General features: G+C 32.4%; 1 protein-coding gene across 1 annotated transcript in view; it reads right to left on the bottom strand.

Moving 5' to 3' along the window:
• tefu (Serine/threonine-protein kinase tefu) overlaps positions 1-27515 on the bottom strand; it is a 297692-nt gene that overhangs the window by 68184 nt on the left and 201993 nt on the right. Inside the window, exons 38-42 of the mRNA XM_075382004.1 lie at positions 15501-15826; positions 13027-13182; positions 11146-11315; positions 4832-4985; positions 523-830 (exon numbers count right to left, since the gene is read on the bottom strand). Coding sequence (XP_075238119.1) covers positions 523-830; positions 4832-4985; positions 11146-11315; positions 13027-13182; positions 15501-15826 — 1114 coding nt within the window. The remainder of the gene's footprint in view (positions 1-522; positions 831-4831; positions 4986-11145; positions 11316-13026; positions 13183-15500; positions 15827-27515) is intronic.

Below are 27515 nucleotides of genomic sequence, written 5' to 3'. Positions count from 1 at the left end.
TTCATATCTTAAAAACTTGTTGACTTTTTGAGGAGACCCCAAGATATGATATGATACTTTGGATGGAATTATGTATAGGCATAATAAATCTTTAATAATGAAGACAAGTTTAGGATTTTATGAAGATGCTTCAAAACAAAGTAGTGAGGTTTGACGTTGTTACATACAAAATCAATTTTATCTTCCTATGAGAACATGTCATCTAATAAAGCATCCAGGAATTTTACTTAATGGGTAACAGAAATACGATTGCTATCAATAATGGGAATTATCTCAACGAGCAATGTTAGATGTAACCATCTAACAGAGAAAAACGATGCAACAGTTTTTTCCATATTTAGAGTTAGATGATTACAATCCATCTAGTGAATAATTTTTTGGTCTGGTATCATAGAATTTTCAATTCCTTAAAAAAGTCCTCTTTTGATTTAGAATTATCACAAATACTAAATCAAGTATCATAATATTGTTTGTATTTCTTAAAATTATAATTTGTATAAGACAACAAAAAATACCACTTACTTTACGGACATATTTAGAGAGTATTCTTGAGATGTCTTTGTGTTTGTTATTTGGGTTCCATCAATAACACTCTGATTTTTTAAAAGCATATGAGCTTTTTTCTGTTCTGGTGTCAATGGAGATTTATTTGATGTAATAATATTGATGTTCTCTTCAGCTTTACTGATTTTTGCAACTTTCTTCTGAAAATCTGCAGATTTTGTGTACTGTGATATTGCTTGGTACTGTAGGTCAGTGTAACGTGCTAAGGTACTCATCGCAGCCAATTTTTTTTGTAAATCATTAGATTCTGATACCATTTCATAAGCCTGTAACAAGATACATATTATATTTTTAGTTCAAAGTTTTGGGGTATAACAAAAAAGTATTTGTGTAAAAACAATGGATAAATTATTTAGATCTCAATTCTATTAAATAAGTTCTAATCAGAAGTTTGAAACTAATATTTCTGTATATAACACAAAACTCACTTATAATTACTTACTGGCTGATCAGTTTTAACATAGCGGCTACTAGATCAGCTAGTATTAGATTCTATATTAAGGATGTGATAATTTTTCTCATGTATAAAACATTTCATCCACCTTATCTTCCTTGTGAATATTGGATTTCGTCCTGGCAAGGGCACAGAGAACGCTATTCTTAGAGTAATGGATTTGACCTTGACCTGTGAGTGCAAGTATGTACTCAGCATGAGTACATATCTGGGGCCTTCAATAACTTGTGGTGGTCCTCTGCCTTGTTTCAGTTGCAGCAGCGTGGCTGCATGCTAAATGAGATTAAGACTCTCTCGAGCTATGTCAGTGACAGAACCGTCATCCTTCATGATGGTGGCTCAGAACTGTGAAAGACCCTGTCAAAAAGTTGCCCACAGGGCAGTGTTCTAGGTCCACTCGTCTGGATTGTTGAGTTCAACTCTCTAATGTGGTTGCAGATGTCCAGTAGCTGCCACATGGCTTATGCCGATTATGGGTTGCTGCTGGTCAAGGGTAACTCGTGTGCTGAGATAGAACTCAGAGTGACACAGGCATGCAAGGTACTAAGGTTGTAGAGTCTTCAGCATAAGATGGTTTTCAGTGCAGAGAAAACCACTATGATACTTCTTAAAGGTATTATGGACGGCCTTCTGATTAGGTTTTTCATCGTTCAGAAATATCTGGGTGTCATACTTGATGAGAGGCTTCAATTCAGGAAGAAGCTTCAGTTTGTCGCAAGGAAGGCTATTGATGCCTTCTTTGGTGTTCATAGAGTCATCCCTCCTGATTGGGAGTTGAATTACTGTACCCATGTGTATTCTTTACAAAGGTGTCTGCGAGGCCATAATGTTGTATGCTGCGCCCATCTGGACTCATCATTTACAATTCCAATGTTATAGGGATATTTTATAGCAAGCCCAGCTTCTTCTATTGTTAGCTGTTGTTGGAGGTTACAGAACTGTCTCGAGAGAGGCAGTCTCTGTGATTGCCGGCATAAAACCCATTGACATTTTAGCTACGGAATGTAGCAAACGGTATGTTTCTAAAAAGGGAGGCCATCTTACTTCTGGGCTTATGCGAGAAATTGAAACCAAGGTTTTGACTCTTGGCAGGTTAGGTGGAATGATTCTTCTACTGGTCAACAAACGTATGGTATATTTCCAAATGTTAGGGAGCTGCAAACAATCAGGTGGGTTTCCCCCAACCAGTACACAACTCAATTCCTCTCAGGACGGTGCTTTCAGGAATAGTTTTTGGCTAGGTTTGGTTTGACTGATTCGAGCTTGTGCTCGGACTGTAGGGTCGACGACACTGCGGACCATGTTCTTTATGTTTGTCCCTGGTACGAGGCTGAATGTACCAGCATTGTTAGGGAGCTTGAGAGAGTAAATTCCTTTCTTGATCTGCGAGTCAACTGGAAGACTCGCAGAGAATGGACTATTGTGGCTGGCTTCCTCTGTTTACTTGCCCTGAGCACAACGACTGAAGAAGTATAAGTAGAGTACCACTCTGGGTGGTTAGGGACCACCTGGACAGTTGATTGGTCAGAGGTAGGTAAGTTCGTAACGAGCCATGGTTAATTAGTAACTTAACGGTAATTATTGTTATGATATTGGCTGTCGGTGGAATGACGACTGCACTGCTGAGGGTATGGGTAACCATGCAACCGTGAGGTGTAGCGTTGTTTTGACGAGGGTAGTTTTGAATGAGCGAACATCACTGTACATGGGATAGCGACTGCACTGTCAAGGGCATGGATTCCCATGCAGCTGTAAGGTGTAGCGACATCTCGATGATGGTAGTAAGTGAAAGTAAATGTCATGAGGGACTGCAATGGAGTTAAGTGGGAGTAGGAGGTCCACCTCTACTGGTAGACCAGACTGGAGTCCATAAATGAAACCAAGTCAGGGATATAAACTGAAAGTTTGAGTTCACTAAAGGAACTAGGAATAAATTTTGTAGTTACGAACAACATTTTTTGGTAGTATGTTATTTATTCAACTGCCTCAAATGTTATGAGACATTTATGCGCAAATTGGCTCTGCAAAGTGTAAAACTAGGCGCAGGGATTGTGCTTCTGCGAACTCGGTTAATTAGTTCAGAGGGCTATGATGTAGGACATTCAAGATGTTTGGATGAGGCATGCAGCGAAGACAAAAGCTGAGTTTATAAATCACTGTGAGGATAAACCACACTGCTAACAATATTTCTGTGGACATTCTTGCTAGAGTAAATGAAGATAATGTGTTTTTAGAAAAAGCAATCTTCTCTCATGAAGCTTCCTTCCATGTTTCTGGACACGTTAACCACTATAATTGTTGGATTTGGGGTATTGAGAACAATCATTCTGTTTGACAAACACAATGTGGTATCCCAAAAATTAATGTTTGGTATGTTTTAAGTGCTTATGAAGTGATCAGATCATTCTTCTTCACTGAGCCGACAGTTAGCTAGTTATCTAGTGCAGTTATCAAGACATGTTATAGAAGTATGCAGTACATAAACTGAACATCGAATATCCAATGTTTACTTCTAACAATATGAGGCACCACCAACTGGACTTTACATGTTAGGGTCTACCTACATAAAGAATTTCCTTAATGTTGGATTGGTTGTGATGGATCAATTCCTGGCCACCTTGACTCCCTGATGTTACAACACTCAATTTCTTTCTTTGAGGGTTTATCAAAGATAAGGTGTATGCAACAATGGTTGTCAACATGAACTAAAAAGATACGAAGGTGTAATTAAACGAATAACTCCAGATATTCTTTATAACGAAACTGAATTTCGATTACATTATACACCACAAAAGGTGTTCAATGGAACATTTTAGAAATTAATAAGTGTTGTAAATAAAACTGTTTGAAATGTCCTGTTCAACAATAAAACATGCATATGAGTACATTACTTTATTATTCTTTTATTAACAACTAACATGCACTGAATAATTTATAATCCACAAATATTATACATCCTCCACCAAATCTTTATAACAAACTGCTACTTCAATTGAAATTTCATCACTGCCATCTCATAATAATCTTTCAAACTGTTACTTATATACTAGTTTATGGTTTTCATAATCCAAGCAAAGACACATAACTCATACCCTAAATAAGAATTATTAGTCTCATCCAAATTTTTATGTCATTCCCAATGGTGTACATTAACCATTAAACAGAAACAAATTATTAATAAATAGTACAATCTGGAAGTGGTGCAATGGCTCTAGGAAAAGTGAGAAGAATATAACAAATTTGAGATCTACAACATGAACTGGTGCATAATTTTTTAACAAGAAAAAACTCAACTCTTTTGTCAGGTCTGCTTCCAGAAGTAGACTTGGAATTACACAATGAGAATACGACAGGGAAAGGGGTATATTAAAAAGAAAAGAAGCAATTAAGAACTTCACGGAAGAAAAGACTAAATAAGTTATAGGCGAGCCCAACAGCTGAAAAAAATAAATACATTTGTGAACTTTGTTTTGAAAAATCTTGCATTAAACCTAAAATGATATTCTTAATCAACTCAAACAATTAAGAATTCCATAAATTCTTAATGCAAAATACTTTTAATTCTGTCCATAAAGTTTTAAACACTTGTTTCTGAATCTAAATAAAGGATTTCCAGAAAATTAGGTAAATTTGAAGAAATTATGTATGTTATTTTTTCTACAATCTGTCAAAAAGCTAAATATGACTCAATATTGGTACAGCATTTTTTATAGCATTAAAAAACTACCCAGCAGCCCTAAATTATCAGATAGTTAACAATTAGATTGATAAAAAAGTTTAATTTAAAAAAAAACTGTATAAGGATTTACTGACTGGTTCAAGATAATTCTTCACAATTCTTTCTGCATTCTCAGATCTTGTTTCTGCCATCCATGACCCATAAATTCGAAGTGCACAAGAGTAAATGTTTTTCAGGTTAACATTTTCCACATCCCTCATTTCTGCAATAAGTGATTTCAGCATGACCCTGAATATAATGGTTTTATTATTATATGGTACCTTTATTACTTATTTTTAAAAGTTACTGAATATAAATAATATAAAACTAAAAGATTTATTGTTAAAAAAAGATAAACAAAATAAGTGGTAAGTAATATTCCACAAACAGCTACTTTACAAAGGCATGTTTTGAAAGTAATGTATTGCTTTTAATTAGGAGGACAGTCTAAAAAGTAATGAGACTGATTTTTGCAGGGAAATTTAAAGCATGTAAAGTGGCAGTCCTGCATGTATACATGTACCCAGATATGTTGTCTACTTCCTGTATCAATTTCAAGTTTATTGTTGTAATCGCTGAGCATCAGTAAAATGTTGTTCATGTAAAGTGTGCTACATTTCTATAGAAGCGGTAATTGCCTACTATGGAAAAAAATATTGATCAATGCGCCCATTTAAAATCATCAGCTTCCAAAACATAAAAAATGTTGAAAGAAACAATCAATGAAGAGAATATCATGCACAACATAAAAATGCTGCATTTTTGGCTGGACAAAATAACATGGAAAACATTGAGAGAGCGGATCGACCAAGCACACCAATTAATGTTGTTATGGGAACACAGTGAGCATCATCAATCGAGAAGATTGTCATACTGGTGTGTAGTAGTTGGGGGAACTGCAACACATATCAAAAAAAAGTGCCCACAATATTCTAAGTGAGCAATGCATTTGAAATATACTGTGTGTCATTGAATTCTAGCTCTTCATTCAACTCAACATTCGAGCTCTTAACATCTGATCTAATGGAATTATGCGTATTTGCTGCAAAGAATTGTTAGTTCACAAGAAGGAAGGAACATCCTTTTGCATAATATGGTAACCGTCGACAAGTCTTGGATGTTCCATTATGAGGTGAAACAAAAAAGATCCCAATGAAAGTCAACTTCTTCACCTCTGAAAAAAGAGAGAATCTGTACTCAGCAGAGGTAAAGTCATGTTGATCATTTTTTTTGAACATGAAGAATTCATTTACTAATATCAAGTACCTACAGGGGCGACTGTAGGTCCTGTACACGACCTAAATGGTTCTTCTTCAAAATTGTAACATGAATCTAGAGCTTGAAAAAGCCATGGAGGCAAAATTCATAGTGTTTCAAAAGATTTTTTTTTTGTTGTTTGTGAGCGAAAAACGCCTGGGCGTTATCATCATTTCAAAAGATGGCTGGATTTTGTTTGAAAAGTGGATAAAATGCTAGGAGCAGTGTGTTGAACTTAAGGGAGATTATTTTAAAAAGGAACATGTAAATTTAGAACCAAAATAAAGATTCTACACAGAATAAAAGTTTTTTCAAACTGCAGCTGTTATCTCATTACTTTTTGGACCGCCCTCTTATTAACACAACTGTAATGATGCTGTTTTTAAGAAGTCAAACGTTCAATTAATTTATTCATTAATTTCATATCCCAAAATGAAAAAAATTAGGTTTTCTTTACTTAAATCTGGATAAATTAAAATTTGATAACACTCAGAATTTTGTTCCTATTTGTGCCAACTTTCTAGTGTAATAGCAATATTGCCAATCTGCAAGTTTATAATAATTATCATGTTTCTGATCTACTCCTTTTTCTGAAAAAATATTTTCTCATAATTTTCCTATGAAACTTAAGTCATAAATTACATAAAGATAAAACTCAGTATTTTAAAACCTCCATATCATTTTGAAACTCTCTCCTTAAAAAAAAAACTTAGAAATTAATTAAAAATAAAATGTTTATAACAATACATTTTATTATTACGCTTACAAGATATTTTTAATTCTTATGTTACAAAACTGCATTTGTCTGTCCATTTGTGTGTGTACCATGATTACTTATTTATTATTTCAAGAATAATAAATAAACAAATAATAAATCATTTAGCAAGGAAACTATTTATCCTAGCTCTACCAAATTTGAGGATCCAATTCACTGATTCAGGGAAGAAGATAGTGTAGACTCCCTTAGTTCCTTTCATTAAAAAATGAAAAAGACTGCAATATTGTGTAATTTGAATTCTCTAATGTAAGGGATTGATGTAAAAGTATATATATATATATATATATATATATATATACACACATACACTCACACACAAGTATATTATGTACCTTACTTAATCTGAGTATACATATTATATGTGTAATGTAAATAAGGATATAGAAATTTAAATCTGTTTAATTATTATAAAAAATTTCAAAATAAATTGGTAGGTGTTTGATTACTCATTACATCTGTAGGAGAATACATTAACTAGAGAATGAGTAATAGGGAGGATACATTCAAATTTTGGTATGGCTTTATTCATTGACTTGAAGTAGTAAGCATCATATTTGTAGGTTTAAAACATTATTTGTAGTTAAAACATTCTCTTGTTACAAAATTTCCTTTTAATGTTTAAGAAATAGAAAAAGTGTCTAAATAAATAAAAAGAAGCATTAGATTTAATTACAATTTTCATATTAATAGATTATCAAAGAAAAAAGATAGAAATTAATGGATTTATGTTTTGTTTCTATTATTGCAGGCAAAAACTGGAAACCTTATTTCATCCATCCCTGTTCTTGCATATGGTAAGAATCTAATCTGTTTTCAGTTACAGGCCTGTGGAACCTATCTATAATAAAACTATGCAGCTTTATGTTACAAGAAATAAAAAAGGAAAATATTTTTAAGAAATAATGACTATTATCATAATGTCTTGTGAAGCTAAATACAGTGAAGTGGTTAACCACTTCACTTCAAGTTGCAACTTACTCCTATGGTTGGTGTCTTAAGAGAGTCTGAGTTAGAAATAGAAATTAAGATTAATAATATTAAAAGATTAAATTCTAAGAGTAATATTTTAATAAAACATAAGAATAAGAATAAGAATAAAACATTTTTTAAAAATTTAAATCATTTCTCACAAAAAAAGAGAGAATTATTATGAAAAAGTAGTTATTTAATGCGAAGACTGTCATAAATCTAAAATTCTAAATAATGTAAGAGCCAAACAGTTTCCAAACGTTTGGAAACGGCCGAACAAAAATACTAACTAGTTCAATATCAGAGAAGTAATGCTTAGAATTTTCAGTTTTTAATTTAATTTTATCCTTTATCTAATCTCTCTTAATTTGAAAATGTAACAACAGAATGAATTAGTGAATTTTTAATAGATTGCAAAACTTTTCACTCTTTCATCCAAGCAAGATCTCAGTGTAAACTCCAATGACTGGGTGTTTACACTTAATGAAATCTTAATATGCTCTACCTTACTTAAATTTAATAAACATTCTGTTATTTAAAAAAACAGTAATGAATATCTTTTTTCTTTTTTGCACAGAATTTCTTTCCTTAATCTACAACTAGCCTATTTTGTACTGAATGTTAGCCACTTCATTTAAAAAGAAAATTATTTCAAGCAAAGCCTTGTGAATGTCTTGAGGTTAGTTGAAACAAACAGTACTAAATTCTTGCATCATTTAATAATAAACATTAATCATGTAATAAACATGTAGATAATTGTATAGAAATATATTTATTGTACTCATATTTATGAAAAAGTATGTAGAAAAAAAAGTGTGAGTATGAAAAAATGTTTAGAAAATTGTGTAAGTCTGTGATAAAAAAAAATTCTAAAAACTCTTTATATTGGTTAATTTATATCTTTTGACAAATGGAAAAATATTTTTGGTAGTTCCTCAGCAAATAAAATTATCAGGCATCAGATATTGCTAACAGAATCAATACAATAAATAAAGAAATGTGTGTTTATATATATATATATATATATACAGAATTAGAAATAATAATTTATTTATTGAATGTATACAAAATAATTGTTTTATAAAAATAAAATGAATACAAGGACAGAATTCAAGTTATTAAAAACCATGGATATTTATAAAGCAGAGCACTTTTTTCGTTATTTTTTTGCGAAAAAACAGTTTTATGTTGTAATCGTAATCGCTCGGAAAACAAAATATGAAACATAAATATAAAATCTAATAGAATTACAAAAATTAAAACAAAATAAAAAACTAAAATGTTAAACACAAAAACGTACTACTGTAAAAAAAAATCTAAAAACACTATTAAAAAGTATGTAAAATATTAGCACTCCGGAGAAAAAAAAACACCTGGTCTACAACGTCTTTATTATTGCCCAGGATTTGATGAAAATTCCTGGTCAATTTATATTTACAATGCAAGGTTGCATATTGTTATGCATTTTACAAGAATGTGGCGCACAGTCAAGCGGCAGTTGCATCATATGCCTACTGGTGTGTTTATTGCTGACATTAGATACCCATGAGTAGCTCTCATATGTCCTATCCACAAGTGGCAGAGGACCACTTCCTTATGATGAATTTTCCTGTATGAGGAGTCCTACGGCAACACAGAACCTTTACTGTGCCAGAGTTTGTTATCCATTGTATTGAATACTTAGGGGGCATATATAAAATTAAATGTAATAAATTTACATTGGTAAAACTAACAGATCTTTTAAAAAAATATTTATGGAACATTACAATGCTTACAGAAACAGAAAGAGATGTGTGTCTAATGCGGCTGATCATTTGATGCAATCTAGGCAAAGCAATACTGATTGTAAAAATAATTTAGAAATTTTGAAAATTTGTAATAACAATAAAAAAATGAATACACTTGAAAAATATTATATTTATAAATTTAAATAAAAGTATGTAATGATGAATCAACAGACTGTATTTGATGATGTTTTAATTACACATAGTGGGTTGTAACAGTTGGCAACAGTATTTACGAACATAGATGTGTGACATTTTAAATTTACATTATTCGAGTAATGACAGTGGAGTTGTGAAGTTATTACAAACTTTATGGTGAGTGTTTATGTTTTCAAAATTATTAACTTTTTATTTCATTTTTGTTATTTTTTTATGTAATCATCAAATTCTGTACCAACTGATGATGCAGGATCCCATAAAGCTGACTATTACTATTAGATTTTTTTTAGGTCCTGTTACTGTGTTTTTTGAATATATATATCATGTATCCCATGAAGGGGTATACAGTTTTGATTCAGTATTACTTGCACATTCCCCACTGATTCTGCTGAAAATTTACAGACCTTTAACAAAGGTTCTAAAAATACTCTGTGAAAATTTCTAACGTCAAGTATTTATAGAAACAATATGATGTCTTTCAAATAAAAACATCAATTTCAGATAAACTACATTTTTTATTCATTACAAAACAGCTGGTAAAAATGATTAAAAACAGATGATGTATTATAACTCTTTTTATTAATTCTTTAATATCTCTTTTTAATAATTCTAGTACTAATTATCATCCATTTTTAAATCATTTTACTCGCTATTTTGTAATGAATAAATAATGGTTTATCTGAAATTGATGTTTTTATTTGAAAGCTGACATTTTGTTTCTATAAATCCTAGAAGGTTAAAATTTTCACAAACCAATTTTAGAACCTTCATTAAAAGGTCTGTAAAGTTTCAATAGAATCGGTGGTGAAATGGACAGGTGATACTAAATCAAAAGCGTAAACCTCTTCATCAGACACACAATATATTCAAAATTGTACTTATAAACTTTTCAAAACTATATATATATATAAACACACATACACACAAACTTATAAGTAGAAAATTTCAAATATATTAATTTACTGTTCAAAATTTAAGCAAATAAAAATGCATTTGAAAGACTGAATCAAAACAAATTTATGATTAAAGGAATTAATGTTAATTATTGAAAATTTAATTTTGAGTTTACCATTTTAATATTTTTGTATTCATAGTTCATTTAGAGTTAACAGATTAGGCTCAAAAATGTATAATTATTAATTAAATCTGCAGAACTTCGGTAATTCAAAAATAATGAGATTATAGGTACTGCTGAACATACCGAAACTGGATTCAGCCAGTAGAGAAATAATGTATATTAACTGGCAAAAGAATATTAAAAATGTCTGTAATTTATTTTCTGTCCCAAAAATTTTCAGGAAATCTGTCTGAAAATGAGTCCTTCCTTTTGTTTTATCAACAAAAGGAAGGAAGCTGATGAGAATAATTACCAAATTTCAGATGAAGAATTAGTTTACAAATTTCTTAAATAAGGCATAATATAAATAATAACTTGATACTATAACAATAATAATATTATTACCTGCCAATGTTAGTATCTCCTCTAGCCCAATATACTCTTGCTTCTTCTAATTTTATTTTCAGTTGTGTAATAATACTCAGATGTGGTACATTTTTTGTCTGGTATAAACTACGAGCTGCTACAGAGTAATGGTTTTCTGTTAGAGCAGCCCGAGTACCTTGCAAACACACCTAATAAACATAAATAACAGTTACACACTTGAAAAAATTAGTAACAAAATGAACCAGACTGGTTTTCCTTAAGAATATGTTCCAAAGTAAACTGAAAACATGCTTCAGTTACTCTGGTATATCACAATCATACCAAAGAAAATGCATTATATGGCACCAGAAAATCATATCCAAATGCATTCTTTCCCTATGGTTTACTTTAAATACTTTTATGAAAAACTATCTGTATTAAACTACCTTTTGATGGGATTATTGAGTGCATTATAACATATTACTCATAAAGAATAAGATCGTATACTTTCAGCTGTTTTTGGAAAAAAATAAATTGATAATTTGTTATAGTAATGATTAAAATTTCTACTAATAATAATAATTTTATCTACCGTGTATTTCAATTTTGTTTACACAATTCAACTGACACAGAATAGAAGGAGAATATAATTGTAGGCAAGATACAGTAATGTTGATAAAAATTCATAATTAAGCAAGCCAAAATTCTTCAGTGATTACAACAATTAAGTAAATATTGAAAGGTTTATACTTATACATTTTCAAACAAAGATAATTAAAATAAAAGTTGGCAGAGAACTTTCAGTGATGAAATTTTTAATATAAATGTATGAAGCTAATTAAATTATTTCATTTAATGAATAAATAGTTCATGTCCTCTTATGAAAATGATTAATATTAAGACTTACAAAACTGTTTTTTCTTTTTTGTTAGCTAACACATTACAGATGAAAAATATTTATGAACTTTCTATTGAAATAGCACATTATGGAGAATTTCATTATCAAATAACTATTTGCCCCAAGGGCATATCTTTTGCACCACATCTGTTTCCATTCTCTTTTATTTACAATGAACTTTTGATTTCCTGTTACATATCCTCTCTTCTTTTCTCCTATTGATTCACTCCTAAAAGTTCCTCTTACGTCTAACATGAAGTACATCATATGTTTCTGAGTCCGCCTTGTAAACTTTAACCATGCAGATTAAGGAGTCCTACCATTAGCTAGGTTACTGTTGGTGTAACTCTCTAGTTCAACACAGCATGCAAGCCCCGCCACAAAAAATGTCTAGCCTTTTTACTGATGATGATAGAGATCTTGGGGTATCATAATTAAAACTAAACAAAAAAAACTAATTCAAATAACAGATATGACAAATTTTTAAGCAGTAAAACAAAACAAAAAATTTAATTTTTTTTAATTTAACCTGTATAAAATCTCATTAAAAATATATAGAATCTCTGAGTACTTCTTCTGAGTCACATTAGAATGCTGTATTATTATTAGAATTCTGAAAGAACAACCAACATCTAATTCCATAAAACACTATATAACAAGCAGTTTCACTGCATTAGACATTTAAAGCAACAAAGTACTGCTACTTTCTCAATAACGCATAAGTTAACTGAATTACTTTCACCAGTTTATCACTTCGTGTAGTTTTTATAGCATTCAGGAGTTTTTTGAGATTTAGTTAAACATTTCATACAATGAAAAATACAAATTCTGTTATAGAAATGAAAATGTTAAAAAACATTATTACCAATTCATATGGGTTTTTGTGGTAATTGTCACATAACACTTAAATCAATTACCACTAAAGGTGATAATGGTCACAGAATTGTAACAAAGAGTGACCATTATTTGAAAAGGCTTATATTAAATTTCAACAAATACTGAAAACCCATCAATAGCATTACCTGAACTTGTTCTTCTCCACCACGGATTCCAGTCAGAACAATTCGTTGGGCAAAAATAGGTTCAACAAGGTCAAAATTAACCCATTCTATGTAATCCTGCAATTTCCACTTTTTTAGTACATCTTCTAAATTCATTTTTTGAAAGTCTTCAATTTGCTGAAATTAAAATATAGGAAACAATATTAAAAATAAAATAACATTTGTGCATAACATAATATGTTGTTATATGTATTAGTTTTAAGAAATCTTAAAATCATGATTATTCAACTTTAAAAAAAAACATTATTCAGTGTTTTCGGAACAGATTATTCTGAGTTTTATCAAGATTAAGGCAATAATAACTAATTATTATTTTCTAACATTTAGAGTTTTTTTCAAAAAGAAATAAGTAAAAAAGATTGGATTTTTTCTACCTTCCATTAGGCACTTCATTCAATTTTACTTTTACTGGTATTGATGAGTATTCTTTTTATGAATGCAAATAATTTTGCAAGAAAATGCTTACCAGAAAACCGCAGTTAAAGTAACATGATAAAATTAGAAAAAAAGTACTAATCAAAATACATTAAAAGAAATTAAAGCTTATCCTACTTCTCATATAATTGTTGCTAACAATGTATCTCTCTCTCACAGCAATTCACATATTTCAAAATATCCATCAAATTCATTTAACTGCTGACTAACACTTTCTTTCAGTTTGTCCTCATTCATTAATTGCTTGCTACCCAAAATCCTTAAACTTTTTGAACAGATGGAAATTGCTCAATGACAAGTCTGAATTGAAGAGTCGATGAATGAAAACATCCATCTAAATTTTCTTAGGGGATTTTATGACACATTTTCCAGCAAACATGTCGTAGCTGGAGAATGTGTACAGATGTTATCAAGCAACAACTTAAGGCCTTTTATAAGCCATCGCTAGTAATGATTTTGGGAAGCAAGAATTTACTTTTGAAGTACTAACAGTAGGCTTGTGCAGTGTTCTTTTATCTTTAACAGCATACCATACTAATCTCTTCTTTTTTTTAACAGCACATCATACTAATCTCAAAATAATGTGGCAATTAACTTGTACACAGAAAGATTTTGCTTATACTTTCATAGTTTTCAGTAACTGAGGATAATGAATTTATGCTATAAGACACCAATGCTTTACTGTTAATAACAATTTTATACTAAGAAATACAATTCTTCTATAGCATATCAAAACAAGCGACTCACAAATCCTGTAGCCTAAACCTTGGTGGAGAAACTAATTAAAATTTATTCTAGATACATCTAGATAAATCAATTCCAACTCTGAGATGGTGATTCAGTGATGTTTTTATTTTTTTATTTCAACACAATTCTTCAAACCGTTACGATGAAAGGTTTCTGAAACACTTTTGTCATAAAGGCTTATTCAATGAGATTCAAATACAGGAGAGAAGAGTCACTTATAACCTGAACAATAATTAAGTAAAAATTATAAGAGTAGAAAGTGAAGAAAGGCAAGCTAAAATTTTAAAAGGACTGGATATAGGCTATTCCTATTGCTTAACTTGTATTTTTTTTTTGTCTTCAGTCATTTGACTGGTTTGATGCAGCTCTCCAAGATTCCCTATCTAGTGCTAGTCGTAACTTGTATATAGAAACAAAATGAAACTGAAAGAAGCATTCTGAAAGTAATAGTCCAAGGAGAAAATAATGAAGATGTTAGGATCTGCTTATGGCATAGTTCTTGAATAGAATTACTGTTAAAAGAGAAATTTACTTTATAAATAAATAAATCTAAAACAGAGGTAATGAAATGTTACAGAAGAGGATAATAAAAAACTTAATGCTACAGAGGCTGAAAACACTACCAGAAATGGGAAAATTCTATGTTACCCATGTAATAAAATGTAAAGGATGGATGAAATAATGAGACAGGCACAAACAAGAAAAAATTTAATGCAAAAATATCTGCTAGTATCAAATATAGATAAAAAATAGAGGAATTCTTGAACAGAGTGTAGTTCTTTTTATTAGTGAAACGTAGATGATGGATAAAACGAAAAGACAAATAATGAAAGAAAGTCTTTAAAATATGATACTAAGAGTTTAAAAATTAGGTGGGTCAGAAAAATGTTAAATGAAGTTTCTTAATATGAAAATGAGAGAAAGAGATTTTTATGAAATGTTATAAAGAAATGAATTAGATCAGTAGGCCACATATCAAGATATTCATGTTTACTTAATTTAGTAACACAGAGTGTAACAGGTAAAAAGTGTAAAGGAACCCAAAGAAGTGTGAATACATAAAACAGTTAATTGATAATATAAGATGTAAAGGTTACATAGAACAGAGAGTTATGAATAATAGTGTCAAACCAGTCAACTGATTGATGACTCAAAAAGAAAAAAATTAAGAAATAAAAATAAATAAATAATTTAAGCAATCAACATACACTAAGATTCAAATACAATAAATATTGTATAATTAATACACCAACCTGCAAAGCCTGCAACTGTGAGAGATACTTATAGATGCTATGAGCAGATTCAAGACTTGAATGTCTAAGAGAAGAGATTATCAGATTACGAGCACCAGAAATTGCATTAGAAACAGCCTGATTATCAGAATAATTGACTGCCCTTAGAGCAGAGTAAATAAAACCATGATATGAATTTTTTGATTCTGGCAGTGTCCACTGTCCCAGCCGCCAAGCTGATTCATACTGAATTTCTGACAGAACACTATTACTAATCCCATCAACAGCTGTTGCATAAGCACCTGCTAAATTGTACAATCCTGTACTGATGATGGCTGAAGCTAGTCCTATGTAAAACCCAAAGCAGTTTTGTTAAATTATAAGTCAATCTAGTTAAATTTCTGTGAATGTTAATTTACTGATAAAATTAAAAAATATACATAAAAATAAAAAAAATCATCTCAATAAATTATAACTTGTATTGTTCATTAATCATACTATGATTTTTTTTAACAACTTCAAGCAACTCAATATTTAGCTTAGGATGAGTCTGAGATTGAATTTAATCTAAGTCTAAAACTCTGTAAAGTACTCATATTTATTATTGGTAAGGGAAAGGAATTCTTAAAAGAAAAAAAACATTTTAAAACTAAAAGCTGCTTTAACTTTTTTTAGTCATAATTAACTACTAAATTTATTTTAAAATCTGCCTAATACTATTTTATTATTGTTACCAACATTACTTATATTCTTAAACATTTAAATATTTCCTTTCTCTTTATAGTATCTAATGTATTTCTTCTATCACAGAAAGTCGTTTGCTATGATAAAGCTCTAAAATAGTATTAAGGAATACTGATGAAAAAAAAAAAATCTGAAACAAAACTAAAGCTATAACAGAGGTTGTGCAAAAATTATGAAGTACACTTAAAAAATCTGTTCTGAATAACAAAGTTATTTATTCCCACACAATATTGTTTAAAACAATAATACTGTTTAAAACTTTGGTAGAGAATTTTTTGTCCTTTGTCTGTCAATAAGCAATCAAGAACTATTATTTTTTTTAATACTATTTTAAAATTATTAGTTTTTTCATAACTAAACCAATAAGCAAATTTATATTCCTTTTGTTTAGTAAACTAAATAGCCTGATGGGATATGTGATTCTGGGTTTCCAATACCAGACAATTTGAAAGTTGATTCAACTGGAAGCTTTCAAGTGGAAAATGAAAAGGCCACATGCCATTGGTGAGTCACTTATAAAACCAAATTTACAAACTGCATGCAGTAATTTACTTGCAGAGAAAAGTTGCAAAAAATTGCAAAAATATTATTCTCAAATTACAGTAAAATGTAGAATTGATGAAATTGTAAAAGATTTTAAAAAAAGTAACAGAAAAGAAATCTACATTCTTTTTTACAATGCGATGAAACAACTAACATTTCAAAACACTCTCAGTTGTTGTCTTACTGTAGATATTTTAAAGGAGAATGCTTTGTAGAGGAAATATTATTGTTGGGTAAATTACAACAAAAAATGAAACATAGCTCGTTTGCCAAAGTATTGGACTTTATTAACAAGAAAAAATGAAAAATAATTAGTATCGTAAATATAATGATTGGATAATATTTGCTATTATCTAGCAAATGCTCTTACAGTAATAAAGCTTATTAGAAATATTAGCAAAAAGAAATGAAACTATTACAAAATTCACAATGTACATCAAAAAACAAAAAAAAGCATTAAATCTAAAACAAAATAAACCCTTTGTAAGCAACATTACAAACTTTACATCCCCATTGGTTTTATTTTAGTCAGAAAAATAGCTGCAAAAATCAGAAAGTAGGTAACTGTGGTAATATCTCAATAAATTAAGGGAGAAAATATTCTTCTGTCAAACTTCAACTTTAAATTTTAAGTTTTATCCGTAACAAATTAATGCAAATACAGTGCTGTTTAGTTATTTATTTGTTATTATTGGAAGAAGCCATTCTGCGTTAGTACATTGAATTAATGCAACAAACATGAATTATATTAATTTGACTAAACCGACTTACGACAGAAATGTAACAACTCCATATAAAATAGGCACGTGAAAAACAATGATTCCATAAAGCATCTTCAATACAAAAATTAAAAAGAAACGATTAATGTTATTTCCTAGGTTAAGGCCTCCGAAATCACACTAAATGGGAGAAAGAAAACGAGAACGAGTTGCGGGCAGAACATCCGCACACAGTAGAAGTCTGACCTGCACTGCCGAAGGTGGCGTGATGAGAAGAAGGGGAAGCAAACTAGGCCGTAGACAGAAGAGTGTGTGTGTTGACGACAACAGGTAGTGTGCAAGTGTTAGTGCGGGAAAGAAACAGCATAAACAGGAAGTTTGGGAACAATTAGAGAAACGCGGGGAATTCGGGAACGATAAACATAACAATGATTTTTTTTTATAAACAAGCAGACCATTAAAAGAATTACATATGACTAATAAGATAGTTTCTGAATACGAACAAGTTGAGGAATGACATCATCGCAGATAAAGATAATTAGACTTTTAGAAACTTTGACATCAACATTAAATAAAATTGGAGAGAACAAAATAGTTATGACTAATTTGGCTAAATAGGAATTGTTTTTATGAATCATACGACTACAGCAGACAAAATAGAAAATTACGGTGAACTTGACACTACGAAAAGACCTTGTATTGGATTAAATCTACTTGGCGTAAACAATTATTTTACCAAACTCTTTAGAGAATCACAAAATCTGAAGGTGATTTTTCTGCTGCGTAACTTTTTGACAACTAATAATCTTCCTAAAGAAAATGTTGGAGTATGCACTGATGAGGCTCAAGCAATGACAGGATGCTGTTCTGGATTTGTTTGCTTGTAAAAAACCACAAACCTAACATCATTGGTTATCACTGTATCATACACAGACAAGCTTTGGCTTCTAAGACTGCCTGAAACAGTTAATACAGTTTTGGAACTGGTAATCAAAGAAGTAAACTTTAAATCTACTAGACTTTTTGAGGTTTTATGATGAATTGAATAGTGACCAACAAACTCTTCTTTATTGCTCTGAAGTTTGTTGGCTCTCAAAACGTAATGCTCACTAGGCTATTCAATCTGAAATCAGAAGTTAAAATCTTTTTGATGAATTCAAATGAAGAAGATTTGCACATGCACTTTACAGAAGAGAAATGTATCCCCCACTTGGTGTATTTATCAGAAATCTTTAAATCAATTAACCTTTTGAATTTGAAAATGCAAGGACAGAAAAACATTTTGAAGACTTATGATGCAATGAAAGGTTTCCTAGAAATATATCTTTATGGCAATGTGACCTTCAGAATTCAGAATCCATTTAAATTTGAAAAGTGAATTCAAGAACTTGATTTCAGAACATTAAAAAAAAAGGGCAATTTCAGTACAAAATCAAAGTGGGCATGCTTATGATTCCCTTCAGGAGCAGGCAATTGACCTAAATTTAGTTCTCAAGCAAAAGCAGAGTTTCCAAACACGACTGTTGAAGATTTTTGGTTAAGCTACTTTCTGTGTACCCAAAAGTTGCTAAGGCTGCTTGGTTGTTAGTGTAGTTTTCATCAACATATCTAGCGATGTGAGTCTGGGTTTTCTATGCCAAATCAAAATTCTGAGCAAGGCTGGATGTTGAAGGTGATCTGAGGTGAGCATTATGTTTGGTTGGAACCAAACATTCAAACACTTGTGAAAGAAAAAGTTCCAGCCCTATCATTAATTGTGTTCTTAAGAAATAAACTCAAATAATGAAGCCTGAAATTTTAACTGCAATGAGGGCAGAATCCTTTGCGATGTAGTCCTATACTAACTTTTAATTAATTAATAAAATGTTCTCTCAGCAAAACAAGTATTAGTATTTTTTTTACCTGTAATAATAAAATCATTATAAAACATTCTTTTAGTTAGATTTATTAACTATAATAGCACAATAAAACATTTTTACTTCAATTCCTTAGTTCTGGGGGTGGCTTGGCATAATTTAAGCACAGAAAGAGGGCAAAGGCCCAAACAGGTTGAGAACCTCTGATATGCATAGTCATTAAAGAGAGGTAATGATCAATCATTGTATGTAAGACAATCATTGCCGTTAACTTTTTTAAATACTATTAACTACTTTTGCTGCAACATTATTAATTTTATTGATTGAAACATTTACTTTTAATGTTAAATTTAAAATAGTTATACCAGTTAACACTCAAAGATTTTATCCTTAAGTATTTTACCTTGTGGTTTTGAGTATTCTATTTTGGATCATTCTTACAAGTTATGGGATAAGCTGAGTTAATAATCCTATTTCTATCTATTTGATAATTTTATTCTCTCAATATGGCACATGTCATAAATGCTGACCTTTTCACTCAATATAAAATAAACGATGGATGATTTTCTGGGGAGAATAATTTCCACAGTTTTTTTTACAGCTAACTGAAAATAATGAGCACTTAAAACCAATAAAAAACATTACATCTGAATCTCCAGTCAACAAGAAAAATTACGAGGGTGAAATTACTGGAATATTTCCACATCTAAACATATTACAAATAAGTATCCTTCTTGAAGTAATTATAAAACAGAAATTTGAAACAGAATCAAGTTAGAACTGATAATTCTGTATTTGTACAATGCTGCATCTTTTCTGTCCCCTTACTTCCCTATGCTAGACCCACAATTAAGCATAGAACAGTGTAGGGGGTGTCCTTTCTTTTCTAACAGCCCTTCCCACCTACTGGCAGTATGTCCGGCATGGCAGGTCGGGCTGCTGGTTGATCTTTATTTTATATTATATTAGTAAGCAACCCATTTAAGTACCCCACTTCCTGTGTAGTTTTTTAGCATCCACATCTCTCCAGTTAACCCAGTTGAGGTTTGGTTCATTGCCTCCGCTTGCAGAGAAAATTCCAATTAATTTGATACCCAACATGACCACTTTACTTGGGAGAGGGTCCAACTAGTTGAGTTCCCAAAGTTCTGGGGGAAGGGTTTAACCCTTTGTACACGAATGGCCACCACTGGTGGCCCACTGTCATTTCTACACCAGCTCTAAGTTGATTCTTGAAGCTTTGTCTTTTCAGGTCAGATGGGCCACGACTGGTCGCCAATACCATTTCCGTGTCAGCTCAGAGAAGTTTTTATTTGTTTTTTCCCCGAGGTTGGATGGGCCACCACTGGTGACCACTAATGATTTCCCTATGCACTAGGATTGTCCACCACTGGTGACCATTCAACATATTTGTCTATATTTATTTTTAAAAGATCTATCTGGTTACTAGGGAAACAAAGGAGAACTGTTGAACTAATGAAGATTTCATTTTAGTGGCTGGCAACATTTATCACTTATAATTCTTCCACCTAAAATTTGTAAACATCCGCCTTCCACAGTCATTGCAGTTGCAGCTTGTCATTGGTGCTTTTATTTATGCATCTATTGTGTGAATATTCAGTTCTAATGAGTGGTTACTGTAATTATTTTTTGTGGTGTATTATACTGTAAATATTAGTTACATAGTTTAAACATTTAACGTAGGCATAACATTTTAAGACCATATTGTTTATATGCATGGTTTGGAAGCAATTAAGTGCTGTTATTTCATTACAAAATTACTGACAAACATACTTATGTACATACTTATGTACATAATTCTGATAAAATGAGAGAATTACTACTACAAGATGAGGTTATTTCTGACAGTGATTCCAATCATGACAGCAATGTTGATTCAAACATCGGAGAACAATTTGAAGAACTGTTGCAAAGTGAACTATATGACATTGATTTTGAGAGTGATGAAAACTGTATTTTACCAGAAGTCCCAATTGAGCAGTGTGAAGAAAATGATTATGTAGAGAACGTTGAAGAAGGAGAAGATAACCAAGTGCAAAATGAAAGTGTATTTGAAAGTGTGAGTGTAAGTGAACATGACAATGTGAATATCAATGTAAATGAACTTGATTATGCTGATGAAGATGAAGAAGGCAATGAAGGAGATGATGGAGGCTGGAGGGAATGGATCGACAATGATGTAGTTTTAAAAAATTTAAGTTTTTAAATAGCAGTGGCTTTAAAGCACCACAAGGCTAAATTCCTCAAACAGAACTAGACTTCTTCCAGTTATTTTTACAGAATATTTACTCACTGAAATAGTTAATTAAACAAACAGGTATACCAAAGATAGATACAAAAAATACCCCATTACGGAAGAAATCATCCTGGTGGTCCTGGATGGATGTAACAGTTCCAGAAATGAAGGCTTTTTTGGGGGTGCTGATTAACATGGGATTAAATCTGAAACCAGAATTTGAGGATTACTTTTCCTCCGATATTGTAGATTAACAGCCTTTTTTTAAGAACACATTTCCAAAGTACATATTTCAACAAATATTTTGGAACGTACATGGTAGTCCTTCTTATACTAATGATCCTGTAGGAGGAGCCCTAACATGCTCTGGAAAAGTACGTAGGATGGTACAATATTTGGACAAACAATGTAGAAAATATTATGTTCCACAGCACAAGGTGAGCGTAGATGAAAATACTGCAGCCTTTAAAGCCAAAATTTATTTTAAAGTTTATAACAAAGAGAAACCTATAAAGTGGAGTATAAAAATCTTTGTAGTTTCAGAATCAAAAACCAGCTATATATGTGGCCTAGAGCCTTATTTAGGCAAGCATACAACAGAAAACTTGACAAGACCAGATTTACTTGTAATGAGCAGAATCGTTTTACACTTGTAAAAAAATTTGAAAACGATTATGGTAGAAGGCTTTCATGTCTTTACGGACCGTTTTTATACTAGTGTTGAATTAGCATCTGCCTTATGACATGAAAGTACACTTAATGGGTACAATTATGTGGAATTCAAAAGGCTTACCCATGCAAATTAGGCTTGTAAGAAATAACCAAAAAAGTAAAAAAACCCAAAGAAACAAATTCCAATAATTAAACTAAAAAAGGGAGAGACCAAGGCATTTTAAAAGGATGATAAATTTTGTCTTGTGCTTTGGAAAGACAGCAATGAAGTTACAATGCTTACCTCATTGTATGATGCTTCAACGCAAACAGTTGAGTCAAGAAAGGGGGGAGTCGTAGAAATACAGAAATCTACTTCAGTTTGTACTTCAAATACAAGTCAATGGGGGGGTGTTCATCTATCAGATCAGTACATATCTTCCTACGCATTTATCCGAAAATTTATAAAATGGTGGAGAAAAGTGTTTTTCTGGTCATTGGAAACTGTTATAGTAAATTCCTATATTTTGTTTACCATGAACAATCTGCAAAATGCAAAAGTCAGACGAGTTTTTAGGAAACAGCTAGTTAAGCAAATAGTGGGAGACATAAGAAATTATAAAAAACAATGTAGCCAAAGCAATATTGAACTGGAACAATGCATAGATGGCAAACTACACTTATTGTTTCCCCTGGAAGACACAAAATTAAAGGACTGTGCTGTGTGCAATGACTGAGGTCAAGGTGAATCAAGAAAATGAAGTAAATTTATATGCAATACCTGCGACAGTAAGCCAAGACTTTGTTTTAAAAAATATCATACAGAAAAAAATTTTAAAAACTAGTTTGTGTTAAAAAAACAGTAGTAAAAATATGTTTTGTACCAAACAATTTTATTGCCTTTTTCAATTAATACTTATATTTTATAATTTCACAAATAAAATCAAACAATTAAACAAGTAGATATAATATGTTGTTAAACTAATTATAGAAATGGTATTTAATTTCCATTTGGGCATTTTATTTATTAAAGACCCATAGTAACTCGATATTGCAATAGATAAGCATAAATAGGTTTCGATCTCGCATGGCAGAGTGGGTAGTTTGAATGACGAGTTGACAGAGAAGCAGCCATGGTCACCATTGGTGATCGTTCTGACCTCGCAGGACAAATAGGTTAATATAACGATCGATCTGCTGTGGAAACAGCTTTGGGCAGCAGTGGTGGCCTATCCAATCTGAGGGGACAATCCTTGAAACACCCACCAGAGGGCAAAGGGTTAAGTCTTACACTTCACAAAAAAATCCAAAAAACGTTTTGGACACAAATTCTTTATGGGGGGTCAATTCCACACATTCTGACACTCCACATGACCACTTTTAAAAAGGGGTATCGTGAGTGATAAGGGGGTTCGGGAAATGCATCCCTCTGAATATGCGATAAAAATTTTCAGGGGGAATAGGGAGTCAGTGGATGGGGGTCCGGATCGGTAAAGATATGGAGGAGGACAAGAAGGATTGGGATAGGAAAGGAATAAAAAGGATATGAAAAATTCCCCTTATAAAAATCATCAGCACTTAGAAAAAATGCCTAAGTGAAACTCATAAGCAGTAATCCTATATGAGGCTATCTAGCTTCTAGTTGTCATTATACAAAAACTACCACAAGAAGTCCCCGATCCCTCATCAAGAACAGCCCACCTTGGTGAACCGTCTTCTCCAGATCGAGGCTGCCCTCCCTAACTAAACACACGCACAGTTACACACGATCGAGGTCCCAATCATCGTGGGATTTTGTCTTCAATATTCTAGAAGGTAGTTTCTCCACATTTTCCCAGGCCTGCATACTGGAAAGCATATAACCCATAGTCCTCTCTGGAGTAAGCCAGGTCAAGCCCAGCTCCGGTCGAACACCATCCCACCTATAACAGTGGTATACAGAGTGCTCCAGTGTGATCCAGTATCTACAAACAGAAGTAGTGTATTTACCAGACCGTCACAGGTACCGCTCAAACTTCCCATGCCCAGTCAGCAGCTGGGAGAGGTAGAATCCCACCTCCCCAAAGCCACACTGAACCCACAGATCAATACTATGTATAATGCATCTTGTTCATTCTCCCTTAGGAGAAGCATTCCAGACTTCCTGCCAATCTCTCAAAAGGATTTTCCTAGCCTCAACTTTAGGTATTCCTGTTATACACCCTGTACAGCATTTGAGCCTTCAAGAACAGGAGGGATGTCCAAAACCCAACAGCAAACCCAACAGCATTATGGGAAAGGGCAATACTGTATGCGGCAATAATTTTAATGGCAATTCGCCACTGAATAGACAACAGCCTATCAACGTTCCTTTTACTGGTAAATGCATCCATCTAGGCAGGGGCCGCATAGAAAATTATGGACAAAGCCACCTGCAGGATAAGTCACCTCTTGAACGCCCACAGTCCTTTATGGCTTCCCATTAGTTGACCTAACTTGGCAACAACACTCTTAGCATGCTTGGATGTTCTCATCAGACGTGTGTTGAAGAGCCGATTCTTCTCGATCCACACATTGAGGTATTTAGCACACTCCAACATGTTAACCTCAACATCTCCAATAGTTACTCATCTCTCGTATTCACCTGTGAGTGCGATGGCTGTGGACTTATGGGGGGGCCAAACTAAGACCATTCAAATGTAGCCACTCACTGACTTTTTGCACAGCGGCATTCACCATCTTCTCAACCTCTGCTTCAGTATAGCCAGTGACCAGGAGGGCAGGTCATCATCATAGGCAACTAGTTTGATGTCTCAATCATTATTTAGTGACAATATCACCAAAGAAATGCAACTCTTCATTCTGTTACAAAGTAGAAAAATGGGGGTCTGAAAAAGGACACAAATATCAAAGAAATGCAACTCTTCATTCTGTTACAAAGTAGAAAAATGGGGTCTGAAAAAGGACACAAATATCTTCACCTGATCAAAAATATGTTCAAAAACACAAAAAAGTGAAAACAATTACTTTTCATTTTCTGTCTTCGGTCATATTACAGAAAATTTTTAAATAATAGCCTCTTTCCAAATATCTTAAAGTTAATTATTTCAATAAGTCTATGAACTTCCTGTGAAAGAAACAGCTGGAAGTGAAATTTTCAGTTATCACTACCAAATTCACTAAGTGATGTATTGTTATCAACTTTGATCTGAAGATTCACCCACAAGATACTCATATACTCCTCAAACATACAATTATACAATGTTTTGTGGAAGATCATAAGAAGATAATAAAAAATTATTAAAAATGTTTCAATGACCAAAATAACATCTAACAGTTTTCAACAGCCACTATCTAATTGGTAATACACATCCATGTTTTTTTGTAACTTCACAGTTTGTGCCAGTTGTTGCTCAGCAACCACAGTGTGTAATAGTGTACTGAGGCTTGCCACATTTTAAAGTTGTGCATAATAATGGAAGATGTTAACAACATTACAATATCAAGTTCAGCCAAAAGTATGGTATAACCAAAGTGAACAATTAAAAATGTTAACCGGTCTTTTGGAATAAAGCATGAGGTAAGAGATTAACGAATGGTATGAACATTTTCAAAATGATCAAACCTTAATTGAATGGCCAGAATACACAGTGGATCTGAAAAGTTCCCGAACTAAATTTCTGTAGTAGATACAAGTAGTGCCATCTATCGGACAACAAAGGAACTATGTAGTATGTTGTCTGACAAGTGCATGTATAAAACTTCATCACGTTTCGTAACTCCAGTCCTCAGTTATAATCGGCTGCGTATGTTGTGTTCACATGACCTTGTGCGAGCTCACGACATGGAACAGAGAAGTGCGATAAAATTTTGTGTTCGACTTCAAAAATCTTTTGCTGAAACTTATTCTATGATATGTGATAATGCCAGCAAGCATTCGGTGATGAAGCTGCATCTCAAACTACAACATACATGTGGTAGAAGCAGTTTAAAGATGGTAGAGAGTTGTTGGACGATGACGAATGAAGCGGGAGGCTGTCAACAGCTGTTCATGATGAAAATGTTGCAACAGTGCGTGCACTCCTGCTCAAATAACCTCATCTTACCCTTCAGACCAAAGCAGAACTAAATATCGGTAAAGATGCAGTATGTACAATTCTAACAGAAAAAAATGAACTGCCGAAAGATGTGCTCTCGTTTCGTTCCACACTTGACCGAAGAAAAAAAACAAGTACATCTTTCTTGCACTCAAGACTTTGATGAAACTGCCGATAGCAACCTGAATTTTTGCAAACAACTGTAACTGGGGATGAAAGCTGGTGCTTCATGTATGATCCGCAAACAAAGCATCGAGTCCTGAAGCACAAAGACCAGCGAAAGTGAGGCAGTAAAAATCAAGAGTGAAAACAATGCTGATTGCATTCTTTGACTCAAAGGGCCTGATTCATAATGAATTTGTCCCAACTGGTTAAACTGTGAATCCTAAATAATATTTGGAAGTAATGAAACGCCTGATTCATCACATTCATTGAATCCAGCCTCCTGAGTACTGGGTAGTTGGAGTCTCTTGCACAACAATGCCTCAGCATTATTGAGATAACTGTTGTTTTAACAGTTATTACGCTGTAAATCAAACCACTGTCTTATCCCAGCTGCTATATTCACCCAACTTGGCTCCAGCAGACTATTTTCTGTTCCCAAAACTCAATTTGAAGATGAAAGGCCACTTTTTCGACACCATTTCGGCCATCCAAAGGGCTTGCATCGAGCAGTTGAAGGTGATCCCATGAAGTGATTTCTCCAGAGTGTTTGATGGGCTCTACCAGCGCCGCAACAAGTGTATAACTAGAGAAGGGTTCTATGTGGAAGTGTGAGTAGAGGGTTGATGTGAGTAAATTCGTTTATCTTTAAATCTGTATTTTTATTTAATTTAGTTCAGGAACTTTTTAGACATACTCTGTACAGATGGATCAACAACAACATGAAATTGTAATCTCATTAACAATGTGCTAGATAATGGAAAATAAATTATCAGCTAAAAGCCTGAGAAACTGCAATGACATTGGGATTAGATATGGTCTGTACATAAGATTTTAATGGCAGATTTGTTAATGTACAGTGTAGCCATGAAATTCATGCCAAAGCTGGTTTTACTTGATTAGAAACATTAATTTTGATATGGCAAAGGATATGCTGGAAAGCAGCAATGGTGATTCTAAATTCTTTAAGACCAGGATAACTGGTGGTGAATGTGGGATATAAGGTCATGACTAGAAACCAAACGCAA

The sequence above is a fragment of the Lycorma delicatula genome, chromosome 1 (genome assembly GCF_047948215.1).
Source record: "Lycorma delicatula isolate Av1 chromosome 1, ASM4794821v1, whole genome shotgun sequence".
NCBI classification, from domain to species: Eukaryota; Metazoa; Arthropoda; class Insecta; order Hemiptera; family Fulgoridae; genus Lycorma; species Lycorma delicatula.
Note: the sequence above shows the minus strand (reverse complement) of the source record. Positions and strands in the feature narration are given on the sequence as shown.